General features: G+C 54.0%; 4 protein-coding genes across 4 annotated transcripts; 1 reads left to right on the forward strand and 3 right to left on the reverse strand.

The window, feature by feature from the left end:
• Positions 1-3,183: 3,183 nt before the first annotated feature.
• Positions 3,184-5,757, reverse strand: EsH8_II_001108 (HbrB-like-domain-containing protein; the record flags this gene model as incomplete). The annotated part of the gene is made up of 1 exon (XM_083264406.1): positions 3,184-5,757. One exon carries the CDS (start codon positions 5,755-5,757, stop codon positions 3,184-3,186), a length of 2,574 nt encoding a protein of 857 aa, XP_083121728.1.
• Positions 5,758-6,690: 933 nt separating this feature from the next.
• Positions 6,691-7,011, forward strand: EsH8_II_001109 (uncharacterized protein; the record flags this gene model as incomplete). The annotated part of the gene is made up of 1 exon (XM_083264407.1): positions 6,691-7,011. One exon carries the CDS (start codon positions 6,691-6,693, stop codon positions 7,009-7,011), a length of 321 nt encoding a protein of 106 aa, XP_083121729.1.
• Positions 7,012-7,170: 159 nt separating this feature from the next.
• On the reverse strand, positions 7,171-10,534 carry EsH8_II_001110 (SPX domain-containing protein; the record flags this gene model as incomplete). Its single annotated transcript, XM_083264408.1, has 4 exons — positions 7,171-7,756; positions 7,805-7,913; positions 7,971-10,394; positions 10,453-10,534. The coding sequence occupies 4 exons, from the start codon at positions 10,532-10,534 to the stop codon at positions 7,171-7,173; spliced, it is 3,201 nt and encodes a 1,066-aa protein (XP_083121730.1).
• A 761-nt stretch (positions 10,535-11,295) lies between these two features.
• On the reverse strand, positions 11,296-14,040 carry EsH8_II_001111 (uncharacterized protein; the record flags this gene model as incomplete). Its single annotated transcript, XM_083264409.1, has 5 exons — positions 11,296-11,441; positions 11,494-12,271; positions 12,327-12,671; positions 12,723-13,893; positions 13,958-14,040. The coding sequence occupies 5 exons, from the start codon at positions 14,038-14,040 to the stop codon at positions 11,296-11,298; spliced, it is 2,523 nt and encodes an 840-aa protein (XP_083121731.1).
• Positions 14,041-14,403: the final 363 nt, after the last annotated feature.

Raw genomic sequence — 14,403 nt, forward strand, 5'->3', positions numbered from 1 at the left:
GGAGCGGGTTGTTCGAATGCCCAATTTTTATTGCACACGTCGAGCGCAGCAAACAAGCCTTTCCGGCGCCGTCTTACTAGTAGGAGGCGGGAGAGAGATTGGGGGGTGGGTGGGTGTGCGGTGCAGGCTGGGCTGGAGGACGCAGAGACGCAAGCAAAGAACTGAGCTGTCGGCCTTCGCAAGCGGGCGGCGGAACCGAGTCCTCAGCTTGTTGAGCCTGTGTTCAGCCAAAAAGGACGAGAGGAGTCCGGAGCCCCGGCAGAATGAAATAAAAACTAAAGAGTTGAGCCCAGGGGTGTTTGAGGGAGGATAGGGGGGCTTGATGTGGTGTTGCAGAGAGGTTGCAGACGATGAGGCGTCAAGTCGCGACCGAATCCAAACCCTGAGGCCGATCAAGAGACACACACGGAGGTACAACGAGGCGGCGGGATAAGGTAGAGGTCGAGCGAGGAGAGCCTGGGGGAACAGGAACAGAGCAGGGACAGAGAGCGTGAGGTGGGCGGGCGACCTTGCCAGAATGTTAGGCTGGAGCGCCTGGAACCACCCGCTCCTTCGACCGGGTAGTGGGTCGGACCTGGTAGAAGGGTACGCTATGTTACTATAAGATACGGCGCGCATGGATATGCCGGAATGGAGTGGCGGGAAGCTCCAGAAAAATGCGGGATATGCAAGTATGCGCAACGGCGAAGGGTTGCGATCAGCATTTTATGCACCAAGACAAGCTTCTTCAGCAATACCCGTTCAGGGGTGAAGCAGTGTAGCAGCATCGGCAGGCAGGAGGCAGGAGTCAGATACGCTTTTGCTGCAACTCGGCGTACTCCTTCTCCCCAACTTCCTTTGAAAGGCCTCCATGGACTTGAGATGACAAATGGACAAAAATGGCAGCGCTTGAATCGCGTCGGCCTGGCCATACTCTTGCTGGGTTTTGCTTCCATCAATGGTCACCACGTGTTCCCCGAACCACCCGGACGGACACTTCACTTCCTGCCCGCTGCTTCTTCTTCGTCTGGTGACATGAACTTACGGAGGGTCCAATTAGGTTAACCTAATTTCGGTGGGACCGGCATCACGGCGAATATCTCCGAGAGGAGTCACGTGAGAATACTTTCATCTTTCGGACCCGACCAGATTCCTAGTTGTCCTTATCACGTGCCTCATGGGCCGTGCACGGGTGCCAGAAAAAATTCTCAGAGCTTGGTCTCCACCTTTTTCTTCGTGAGCCTCATGTATAAAATCTCTTCCTCTGCACGTCAGGTCTTCTTCTTCATCACTTCTCGGCAACAACCCTTTCTCGCTCTACCAGCAGGATCTGCAACATCTCCCCGGAACGTTTGTGACAGCAACGTTTTCAGGCTTCAATTAAGCTCTCAGGAAGATAGTGCGCAGTCCTGTCTGTGATTGCGCAGATCTGCTTCTTGCTCAACCCGTCTCACTCACCATACTCAGCTCCCAGCTCCCAATCATCAGGTAAGAATATTTTTTTCTTTGCGTTCGCCCCGACTCCGAATGATGACACCCAAGAAACATTGTCTTCTTTTCCCAACCGAATCGACCATGAAGAAACCTAGTCTGTTCGGGTTCCCTCAAAGCGAACCTGTTACTTGCCAGTATAATCTGTCTGACACTTCATTTTCACATTTCATCAGCATGAACTTGATAGAGCACCGCGCTGACTTGTGAACCAGATACTTTAGATGTTGAACAACCCCTATGTGGTTATCATCGCGTCGTGACTAACCGAAACAGCACTCATTTTCCCACCTCATTGCACAGGTTAGTTAACTTTTCTCTTCATCACCTCCCTTGCTCGATCAATATGACGAAATTTCCACCTGAATTCGCAGTTTCCACTCGAGTTGCAGCCTACGAGCCTTTGGCGGGCGTCTTTTTGACACAGTTGATTTATTTCTTCGGTGTCATTAATGGCGTCTTAAGTAACAGATGAGGGTTTAATACTTCCTTGGATGTCCGATTGAATACCATATTATTTACTTTTATTGCCATCATTTCACGTGGGCCATGGCTAACAAGTAATCAGCAGAAAACAACCATTTCATGTGGATTTGGAGTCGTCTTCATCGAGACTGCTGGGCGTCTGGCTTGTGGAACTAAGTTCTTGGTGTTTACCAATATCAGCTTATTAGTTCGGTGTTGGGCCGGATGGTGGGCGGCTGCGCAAACTTCACACGCTGCGATGGCAATAGCAAAAATTCAAACGCATGGTTCTGAAACTGGTTCCTTCATCTAGTGAACACGTGATTTGTGTACTTCTATCCTTAACCCCATGTTTAGGATGTGCGTCGCATTGGGTATTATTTAAACTAGCGGCGGCTTTCATCCAGCAAGTTGATGGTCGAGCGAGACGTGGCTTTCGATGAGACTCATCGGCACTTGCGAAAAAAAGTCTCAAACCTGCCAGTTCCCTCATCCCAGCGGGAGGACAAAGACAACCCTTTGATTCAATCTGAGCTCTAAAACCCGATCACTCCTGGTCCCGACAACTGACTGGTCTTGAATTTGGGGATGGCAAAAAAAAAAAAAAAAGCAGAAAAAAAGGGGGTAAGGAGATGGTGTATAATCGCAACAGCTGGAGCAAACCGACTTCACCCAACCCACATGGCTTCGGCCACGACCCATCAAAATACTCACAGTTGTCTCCTTCAATGACCAAAGCCCAATGAAAACAGCCGTATGCGGGAGTGAGAGCCTCAGGTATGATGATCCATACATCCGGACCAGTTCGTCCCAAGACGGGCGAGCTATGTAGCAAACCAGGAGCAGTTCACGATTCAATCAGCCTGACCGGCGGCCTCTCTCAATATGGACGAATCCCTCGCTCCCTTGACAGTTTTAATTCTCATCCTTGCCAACCTATGTATGTATGTATGCCGTATCTACCCATAACTCATGGTGCTCGGAATCAACATCCTCTTCACCAACTTTTGACGGAAAACGCCACAAAAGTCACATTCCCATCCTGTGGTCGTTGCTGGTGTCCAAGAAGACACCGTAGAGAAAGCCTGCCGCATCCCCGCTGCCCCCAAAATTCATGAAAGCCTCCCCCAAAAAACACCGTCACGGAGGCCGTAGCCATTCACCGCGTTATTTGCGTCGTCAGAGGGTACTTACAGCCCGAAAACGCCCTTGAGTAAGACAAACCACCACCACCCTAGTCCAGTCATTTTAAACGACACGCAAACCCTCTCTGATGGACTCGGGAATCTCTCTCCGCCTGCCACCAACGATACCCCTCCGGTTCCTTCCTGTACGTCCCCTGCCGAGCCAGTTCAACTTGAGCAGCCGACAGAGCTCCTCCATCTTCTTGTTCCCCTCGTCGCTGCCGTCCCCGGCTACGTCTCCGACGCTGGCAAGGATGCTCATGCACTGCAGCATGCGCCCCACCATCTCGGTGACCTGCTTAGAGTCCTCTACGTTCTGCTCGCGCGTGAACGGCCGAACCTGTCCGTCGCTCCCACCGCTGGCGTAGCTGACGTTGCTGATGGCACGGCTACGCCCGCCTCCTCCCGCGCTGCCGCTGCCGCCGCCGCCATCACCTAGAAGTGTCGTCGCATTGGAGTTATAGCTGGCGACGGACGGATCGAGGCTCATGGCTGTGCCTGGACGCATCATGCTCATGCTGTCTGCGGGGCTGGAGGAGAGCGCCGGGTCCGGTAATGGGGAGGCGAGAGCCAGAGAGGCGAACGAAGATGGAAGAAATTCGAGGGATAGACGGGAGAAGATGGCTTTGAGGGAGTCGTAACGGGGAAGGATGACGATGTCGCGGAAAGCCCTGAGGACGATGCGGCGCACGTCAAGAACTGCGGATGCAGGGCTGACGTATGAAGCGTTGTCAGAAGACGGTATTGCCTTGACGCCGCCCCAGAAGTCGCGAGATTGATCGGGGTTCATAAGGACGCCGCAGCCAGAGAACTCAAGGTCAAGGGGTAGGAAAACGGCCTGCATATAGGGCAAGATAGAGGTGTAGGTAATGAGCCACATCTCCACGAGGGCCGGTATGACCTTGTCTTCTTGCGTGCGCCTGAGGGTATGATCCAGGGACGCAAAGCCGGTCGCAAGAAGTTCGCGCAAGTCTTCCAGGATGATATTCGGCGACCTGCGCTGAATGCAGTATTGTATATGTAAGGTTACCAGCCGGTTAAAGTCCTCTACCGGCTGTCGCAAATCTTCACCTTCGAATATGACGAGCATTTTCGCCTTCAAGAAAGGCCAGGCATCGTCAAGTGCCATGCTGTTGAGGCCGTATTTGGTTGCGTCAACTGGCTCGGAGAGATATGACGACTGATGCGTCAAAGTCGGTAGGCTGCTTGGTCCTGGCCATTCTGAAGGAAGTGAGCTCGACTCGATACTGAGGTTGCTGCCCTCCTTTTCAGTCTTCTTGTCCCGCCGCGCCTTGCCAAACGACGTTGCAGTTGGAGCTGGGCTAGGGGGCAAGTTGAAATTGTACAAGCTTGACGGGGCGCTGGGGTCTGTCGGTTTCGAATTGCTTGATGCAGACGACAACGGGAGGTGGTAATCATCCTTGAGCTTATGCTTCTGCCGCGACAAGAAATGATGCTTCTTTTCCTTTTCCTTCCCCTCCTTCTCCATGGTGGGCGTCTCGGGCACTGCGCGAACGGTGGCCGACGACGAGTTATTGAGGTTGTAGATAGACTGACCACTGGTATCGATCAAGCTGGTGGTGCTGAAATTCCCGCGCTGCAATGATGCGAGAGCGCTGCCGATCTTGCTCGGGCTAGGGAGAGGTTTGTCTTTGGGGTCGCCCTTGGTGCCGATCTTCACCGGGCGCGAGAAGAGCTTTACCTTGGACTTTTCTGGCTTCGCCGGTTTCGGATCCGGGATCAATTGTGGTGGAGGGTGGCCGGGACTGTGTTGCGATGGCGGCAGACCTGGCGAGGACTGCCCTGATCGTGGGAACGCTGCGTTGGCGGCTGTGGTCGCGGCGGCCGAACGGCTTCCCAGAAGGCCGTTGTGGTATCCTTGGTTCCCAAAACCGCTCTCTCGTGGTCCGCTTGCCTCGGTGAGGCTTAGCATAGGCGGGCTGAGTGGGCCCTTTCCGCTGCTCCCCCTCCTCACGTTGTCGCCGTCTCCGTTCGCCGGGTTCGGGACGGTCTGTGATCGCTGCCGGACGTGCTGTAACTGCTGATGTTGCTGGCTATTTTGATGTTGAAATGCTGCCTGCGCCGCGATCTGGCTCGCTGAAAGGGCGGGGCTCGGATGTTGGTGTGTGGAAGATGAGTTGGCGTAGGGTTGTGACATGCCCACCTGGGACAGGTTCGAAGTGCTCGTCGACGGCAGAGTTGAGTCGAACAGACCAGGTGTCTGGCTGTGTTTCCTTGAATGTCCTTTCGTCAAGGGGCTCGCTGTGCGGGCTGCAGCGGCTGCGCTCACACTGACGCTTGGTTCGTTTCCTCCTCCCGAGCCAGGACCTACTGGTCCTCCGGGCGTGGTGCCTGATCGCTGGGCAGTCGGCCGCGAAAAGTTCTGCAGGCTCGCCGTGCTTGAGTTGGCCTGATTCGTAAACTGGGCATAAATCGGGGTCCCAGAGTTTGCGGTGGGTGCGCTCGGGGCGTGAGCTCGTGGCTTGACAAAGTGAATGGAGAGACTCTCTTCGCTTGATGACGACTCGGCGCGGGCAGGCGGTCGTGGACGCTGCGGCGGCATTGCATTGGAGGCTGTCGAGCCCGGGAGAGGGCTAAAGCTGCCCGGCGCTCGGGGCGGGGGTCGTGCTGGTTGCATTGTCGTGGATGTGTTAGGGGTCTGTTACATCTTGGAGCTTCGGACGACTCGAGATCGGCTGAGGACTCTGAAGCGCTGTTCTGTTTGGTTTCTGCAGGTAACGGTCGGCGATGGGAGGGGTGGTTGTGAAGGTTGTTCGTCCGGTCGGTGCAGCCCAAGGGGAGGGAAATGGGTGGCCAAAGGAGATTGGAAGAGTGGTGATGCGAGAGAGTCGAGAAATACGAGATGAGGGAGGGAGTAGGGTGGTTGTGAAAGAGTAATGAATTGCGCGAGGTAGACAAGGACAGGCAGGATCAGGACCGCTGCCCTCCAGCTGAATAAGGTAATCTGCGAAGTAGTGTACGTTGGACGCACTACCTATCAGTCGCCAGCCGCAGCACTCCACTGATTTCGGTGCGCGGATGCGGGCTATCGAGTCGGTTGCCAAGGAGGCGGGCGGAGGTTTCGACTACGGTGAGCGGCCGCGGCAAATTCACCATTTGCAGAGACCTCCTTGTCCAATGTTCCAACCCCCCAGCCGGGCAAAGTCCTGGCCGCCAGATTAGCATGTCCTGTGCTCTGTACCAACCAAGGAATAGAATCCGTCACCTAGGGAGCCTTCCCCCCCCCACCGCCAGCCCCTTGTTTCCCACTGACGCGCCGCGGGTTGCGACCCTGGCCTGACTGGGCTGTTGAGGTGGGTTGGGGGCTGGGCTAGTGTAATCGACCCCGCAGTGTCCCAGGTCCCCATCTTCAGCGGAACATTGGCTTTGGATACTGGAATGGGGGGCCGCCTTCCAAACCAAACCCAACGAGCCGCACCACTCGGTTTTCGTCATAATTTTTTTCCCCCGCGCACATCACGACCGCATTCATTCCGCAACACACGATCCTTGTCTTCCATCTCACATCGTCCCCGTCCAATTTGCGAAACCGTGACAGGCCGACTCAACCATGGCAGAATCAAACGGCGCCTCAGCTCCGGCTTTCCAGTTCTCGGCCACCTACAAGTCTCCCACCAACGAGCCCTTCTCCTTCTCCGAATCTATCCCTGCCCCGCCATCCTCCGGCGCCAGCGACAAGGCAGCGTACCTCAACGCACTGCGCAAGTCCATCAACGCTGCCCAGGAGAACATCAACAGGGAGCTCACTGCACGCATGGAGGAGGACAAGGCTAGGGAGGCCAGCAAGAGCGGCGCCGTCCCCAAGGCTGCCGTCGACGAGGCACTTGAGGAGGAGAACTACGGCGAGGAGGCACCTCCCAACGATGACTGAGCTGCTACACGGGACGCCTCGTTCAGAGTAACATCGTACATTCTTGCCACCTATATACGGGGTATTGCTGTATCATGCTGCTGCTCCCTACCCAGGCTATGCAATTACCAATATGTACGAAGAGAAACCACACCACACGCCAAGACCAGCGCATCCTAATCACGAAAACCTTCGAGCCCAACTCCCCGCCCGCGAACTTTGTGGTCTCTGCGACGCCGCCTTGTTGAGGCAACCATAGTGGACGACGTTGTTATCCGGCAAAACGGACACCACGCTGCCGCCAAGCCTCTTGTGGCACACACCACAGAGACGCTCTTCTGTAATAACCACCCTTCTGTTGCGCCCGCCCTGGCCACCGGGGACGCCGTCGCCGAGGAGCAATAGTGCTTGAGATGATACCAGCTCTGTATCACGCAGTCGAGCCACTATGCGCGATTCGTTCACAACGCTGTTCGCAGACCGAATCCTGCCTCGGAAATACGATTCGAGGTCTCGGACAGGGAGGTCGTCGGGAATGAGAGAGAGTGTTGAGGCTGCTGGCAGGCGCGATCCATGTTTAGAGAGCAGCTCGAGAGCCGGGTCGTGAGCTATTTTATGAGGCGGTGGCGGCGTGAGGTACAACGATAGAAGTGTATGGTAAATGGAAGGAATCGAGTCTTCTGAGTCATCTGCCGATGCAGGCCGCCGCGACTGATCCGGGGACGAGGGTCTAGAGTCTTTCGACTTGTGCACCAAGTTACAATACCTGCATGGTTAGCCCGTATCCGTCATCTCGCGAGAGTATCAAACCTACTCTTCAGCTTTGGCGTAGTTTTTCATCTTAAAGACGTAGATTTCCAAAGCCTGCTTGTGCGAGCCCATACTGCTAAGCACAATGGCCTGTGCCTCATAGAAGGCAGGATCTGCTTCACGTCAGTCGCCCGGAAGTCGGCAAAGGAGCAGGAGGGGCTTTAGCATACCGTCGCGGGGGATAAGTCCAAATGCCTTGATGAGACTGTATTGCCCGCTGGTTTTGAGAAACAGTACAAACCGCTCCATTTCCGCGTCCCATTCATCATTCCGCTTCTTCCCCTTCAATTGTTTGATGAACAGCTCTACCAAACGGTTGTGGAAGTCCGGTGTTGATTCGTCAAGCTCATTGATGATGTGCTCCAGATATTGAACTTCTAGTCCAGGATCAATGCCTCCTAGGAAGCGCGCGACCCGGCTGCGAGGCAAAGTCTCGGCATTCTCAGAGTCGGCAATGAAGACCTCCATAGCCAGCTTTGGGTCCGCTCTCAGCGTCCATTCTGAGTATTGTAGAATGAGATCGATCTCTGATGGCGGCAGACTCTGTAGGTACACCACCGTCCGCTGAGGTCCGTGTAAGCCTGGTGCGGCCTCGTCAGGTTTCTCAGCGGTTCCAAAGCGCTTGAGCAGTTCCAGCGCCTGGGAATGAAGCTTTTTGCCACTAAAGAAATCCACCAGCTCATTATATCTGCTGTGTGCGAGCAATGCTTCGTTCACGACATCCGGGTCGCAAAAGTTGGGAAGGCGGAAGAGAGGCCCGGCCAGCGCTGGGCTCGTCATCATGTAGCTTTGGAACAGAGCTGTGTCGACCATCCTGGATGTTCTCTGCAACTCTCCCTCCAACTGGCTTCCTGACTCTTCATCATGCGACCCTGACATGAAGCTCTTCATTGCCTCCTCAGTAGACCCGTTTGTATTCGACCGTTTCAGCTTGCCGGTGCTTGGGTCAATAACCCGCTGCAGGCGCGTCCTCGTCCCCACAAGGTAGCCAGCCAACGACTTGACAGCAAGTATAAGGTCATCCCCTTCCAGAGGCCGGTTCTCTGCTGGTTTACCCCCGCCGTTTGCAGTCTCTTCAACATCTGTTGTGTCCTTCTTGGATGCGATTGAGGCTGCATCGGGTTGCACAGGTTTTCGATGTCCCATGAACAGCTTAGCAAAGCCGACGCCACCTTTTGCCGGGGATGAGGGCGTCTCAGCAGCATCGTCTTTGGTAGATTTGTCACCGTTTGTCTTCTCCTGGGGCTCCTCCTCGCCTTCTTTCTCGTCGCTGCCCGATTCTTCTTGCTGTACACCGTGCGCCCATCCGGACATCTCTCCCGCTATTGAAGGCGGGAAAAGCTTCAGTACTCGCTCTGGCGGGGCGTGAACGTCGTTTTCGTTGAACAAGTCCATCGAGTCATAAAATTTCTTCTGCTTGAAAAGCATCTCAGCCTTCAGCATCTTGACTTCCCGTAGAGTCTCCGTCTTGTTCCGAAGAAGAGCGTCCTCCAACATATTCAGAATGCTGACGGCTTCATCGAATTTGCCCTTTTCCACCAGCTCGTCAATTTGCGAATCGTAGTCTGTAGCGCCCATTTTCCACACACAGCGGTCGCTCGAAATATGGAACCCCTTACCTGCATGTGCAAGGCTAAGGTTGGGCGGTGGAAAGTGCAGTTGCGCGGCGCCTGGGAGCGGGACGGTCTGCAATAGAGACAAAGTCTCCGGATTCCTTACTTCTAAGGAGCCCTTGGACGGTGCTTGCAATGCTAAAATGTAAGGGTATGAGTATCCAATCTGTTCCGGGGCCGATTGCCACGGGATTTGTCGTTTTTCAACTGGTTTGCCTTCATCGGTGATGAACATGCTGTTGATGTCCTTGGCTAGCAATAGCTCGCCTTCGGCCAGCTTTGCAGCCAGAGGTTTTGGCATGTATCCTCCTAGGCCCATATAGCCCATGCCAGCACTGCTGACTGCCCCAAACCGGCTGACTTGTCCACCTGATGCCGCGGACCCAGGGCTATTGATATCCTCAACCTCATGGGTGACCACATCGACCATCACATACCCCGCGTTCATTCCACAGACAATCTTTGTTGCACTGGCCCAAGTCACAGTTCGAATCGATTCCGGTAGCGTAACCTCCCCGACATCGGCGCTCAATTCGCCATCGTGCCAACTCCATAGCAGGAGCCGGCGACGAACAGCTACTGCCAGGCGGCTGATAATCTCCGGTATCCCGGTGGCAGCATCCTTGACTATATTTGATGTTACAGCAAAGCATGTGGCGTTCTTCGTTCGCGAAAGTGTCTCCAGTGGGTCGTAAGTCCCAAGGTCGTGAAGGGAAACATAGTAGTTGGACAGAGAGACAAGGGTGTTGGCTTCTTTAATGACGGCAAGCTGCTCGACCGCCCTAGTCGAGAACTTATCTACTTCGCGAAGTAGATCTGTAGGCTTTTTTGGTTGTTGGGGTGGTTGAGAGTCGTTGGCCACTTTCGGCGGGCTCGTCGCGGAGGGTTGGGAGCCATTGGCCTCGGTCGGTGTCGGTGGTAAATCGTTCAGACGGTAGATGCGAAGGGCGCCGCTGTTGAGGCCGACAAAAACGCGATCGCCTGAGATATCGTTAGATAAATTGTCATTGCAGACAGTGGTGACTTCAAGAGAACGAACCATGCGCGAGGATTGTCTCAATCTTGGACTTATCCCGTTGCTTTAGCTCAATGATCGGCCGAGCTGTGAATGCTGAGAGCATGGCGACTGCCAGCCGCAAGGCGAATATGAGATCTTTTCAGTAAGCCCTCATCAGGAGGGTAGTTTGTCGAAAGTGCGCCGAGTTGTCAAGGTAATCAAGGTGCGGTCATGACGGCGCGCAGGAATGGTTGTTGAGCTTCAGTGTCGGTTCGGGTATGGCTGGGCGAAAGTGCGCCAGACGGCGGTACGTCAGGGCGAAGACTCCACAAGGGAGCCGATGACCTCTTTCCTCCTCCCCCAATCCGGACTAGTGTGGCTGCTACCCTTCCGCTTGAAGCAGCTCGCCCCCACCTCCTTCAGCTTGGGCTGGGAACAGCTGCTGATTGGTTGTTGGGGACGCCGGGATTTGCAGCACGTCGGTCACATGCATCGATGCAGCTTATTTTCAACTCTAAGAAGACATTCATCAATGTTCAATTTGACGGCTGCCTATCACCATATCGTGAACCACAGGCGTGGAAAAACTTTTAGACTAAGAGAAGAGTAAATGGTTTCTCTTTTCAGTAAACAATTTGCTATACTATTCTAATGTTCAACCCTGTCTCCACCTGACAGAGCAGTCAACAAAACACAAAAGCCCAGTATATTCTATTCAAATAGACTCGTCCGTCTATGTTCCATACCAAATAACAAAGTCTCCGTAATCTCGCACTCCTTCTACGAATAAATTCAAAGCCTAAAAAATGTACTACTAGCGAAGGACCAATGGGAAGCAATGCGAACAAGTGATCGGGCATAGGATTGTTGTACGGTAGACAGCTCTCAATCGAGTCCAGCCACCCTCATCAGACCATAACCCATCGACACAACTACGAGCAGCGTAAGAATACTGCTGGGGACACCTCGGCTGATGAAATGCTTCACTCTGAGGTACCGCTGGCCTGTCGAGTCCTCCTTCATGATAGCAGCTGTGTACATGGTTAGCAAACAATGGTGCCTGATGTTGAGGGCAAGACTTACTCATATTGGGGAAACCGCTAGTGGGCAGACCCATGGCGGCGCTGCACATCAAAACACCGCCCATAACCAGCAGGTTCGGGTGAGGTTCATCCATGCTGGTGCCGACGTCAAACACCAATGGCAGGATGATAAGTGCTGCAACCGTGTGGCTAATAAAGGTAGCGATGACGAGGATGAGCGCGGAGAAGACAACCAGAACTCCGTAAAGGCTCATTCCCTCAACCCCCTTGGAAACCACCCCAGCAACAGTATGCAGAAGACCGGATGACTTGACAGCCTTACCCAGGGACAAGCCCCCGGCCGCCAGGATGATGATAGTCCATGGGAAGTTGTTAAAGTCTTCCTTGGTCAGAATGCCAATTCCGAAAAAGAGGACGATGGGGATGATGGCAATCACACCCATGTCGCCGAAGACAGATTCTAATTGATGACTGCCGCACCAAAGTCCTATCGTAACAATTGTGACAATAGACACGAACCATTGGATACCAGTGAACTTCTCTTTGACGGGGCGGATCGGAGAGATGGTAGTTCCCTTGCTAGGTTGAAAGGTAATCAACAGCAGAACCCAGATAATGAGCAGCGATACAATGCCAACTGGAATGACAATGAAGAACCACTGAATCCACGTGGGTGCGGGCTTCATGATGCCAATAGCTACCACGTTCTGCGGCGAAGCAATCGGCGACAGCATACCGCCGATATTGGATGCTAGTGCAATGCCCATAATGACAGCTTTGGACATGTTTGACTCAGAAGGCAGAGTCCGCAGCATCGGCTGGAATCTACGTTAGCATGATGTTGCTATTGGGAAGACAAGCAGGACAACTGACCTCGATGATAGAGAAGCACAGGACTGGTGCAGCGACATTGCTGATCAACATGCTGGCAAATGCAGCGACTAGCATATTGGCAATAAGAACAGTGCGTGGAGTGGTGCCCGCCTTGCTAAGAACGAATGTCGCGAGACGCTTGTCAATCTTGCACTTCGACAGAGCCGCTGCCAGCGTGAAACCACCCAGCAGAAGCATGATGACGGGCGTCCACATCGCCGAGAAAATGTAGGCTGTAGTAGCCTTTGCGTCAAGTCTCTTGTGGGGCTTTTCTTCAGAGCGAACGACGGTCAAAACGACGCAGAGGAAGGGTATCATAAGCGACGTGACAAACAATGGAATCGCCTGTGTTTAGGTTAGCATCGTTATCCTCCAGGCTATACATGGGAAACTCACCTCGGTAGCCCAGAGAATGCTGACGAACACGAGCAAAGCCAAACAGTTCTGTTGCTCAGGCTTCTCCATAATAGGAAGGTAGAGGAGCAGGAAGAAGACGGCCACCGAGATCAGAAGAGTGAGCAGTGGTGTGCTGGCAACCCATGTTGGAACGACGAAACGACCGACAGGAGTCACCACTTCCTTGGTCACGGGGGCAAGCTCGTCATCACCTTGAAGTCGCCTTGCTCCTGGCATCCCGTCCCTGCCTAAGAGTGTTCTACCCAAGCTGGCAGCCTCTGCGCGACGTTCCATACCAATCATATCTCGCCAGACAGTGTTACGCTCCCATACAACATGCTCTCGAAGATGAGACCGAAGATCCCGCTTGGCAAGTCCCTCGTCGCCCTGCGTGACAATTTCGGCGTACGCCTTTTCCATCTTGGAGATATTCTCCTCTATCGTCTTTATGTTCTCCGCTTTGAAGGGGTACGCGGAGTCGACGTGTACGCTCATGTACTTGGGCCGCAGTTCCTTATCCAAAATCTTGTCGAACTTTTTCAACACCTTCCTGAACCCCGTCCTGTTCAGTTGGACGTACGACTTGAGTTCACAGAGGGAGACGTAGAGACTGATGATGCGCTTCTTGAGCATGATGCCCGAAGAATACAGATAAGACTGATCCGGCATATCGTCGTGGGTGGTGCTGTACCGCCGCAGTGACCTTGTCAACGTCAATTCGGTCGACGCCGTCAGCTCTGTCGCCGATTGCCCAAGATTCGGGGCCGTCTTGCGTCTACCGCCGCCAAGACTAGACCGACTCTTCGTAAGACCGGTTGTTTCGTCGTCATCCTCATCATCGTCGCTGTCTTCCATGTTACCATCAATGGAGACGGACCTCCTCCTCCCGTTTGACCCCGATAGCCCTGGACGGTACCCGCTGCCGAATGACCGCCTCGGTTCGTCGCCATTCTCCTCGTCTTCTGAAGAGTGATTGCCGACGTCACCCAATAGCTGGTTGACCTCGTCGAGAAGCTCGCCTTCTTTAGACACGTAGAAGGAGCAAATCTTCTCCAACTCTACGCCAAGCGCACGGCTAAAGACATCTTCGGGTTCTTCATTGTGAATGAGGGGTCTCGATTCAGCGTCGCCGGAGGTTGTTTGGTGGACGGTTTTCTCGAGCTGGTAAATCCTATAACGACGTTTTAGTTACCAGAGGCCTTGGCGCACCGTCGAGAAAGGCATTGACTACTCACAGCTTCTTGAGATTGCTATACGCAATATAATGGCTGCTCCAATCTGGAACAGCATTAAACTGAATGCTGTGTGAGAACTTCATGTCGTCCTGCTCCTCGAGCCAACGTCTCTTCCAAGCTCTCCTCTGTTGTTGTCGGGCCTCCCGATCTTCCGCGGCTTTGCACCCGGCGGTGGTTGCGTAATCCGCAAGTTCGTAGCTCTCGCTCTGAGCAACGGCAGAGTTGTCGCTGTTTGTGGAGTTCCCTCCCCGTTCCCGAAGGCCTGGCGATAGTCGATTGAGGTCAATGAGAACTTCAGGGCTTGCAGTGCCTGTTTGATGGGTAGAGGAGGGATTTCGGAGTGCTGCCGGGGGCGTTATGGTGACAGAGGGGTCGCGTGCGACTTCTTATCGGCGAGTATCGCGATGTGGTTTAAAGGCGTCGAGATGGTGTTTAAGCTACCTGGA

This window comes from Colletotrichum jinshuiense, chromosome 2 (genome assembly GCF_051148585.1).
Source record: "Colletotrichum jinshuiense chromosome 2, complete sequence".
NCBI lineage: Eukaryota > Fungi > Ascomycota > Sordariomycetes > Glomerellales > Glomerellaceae > Colletotrichum > Colletotrichum jinshuiense.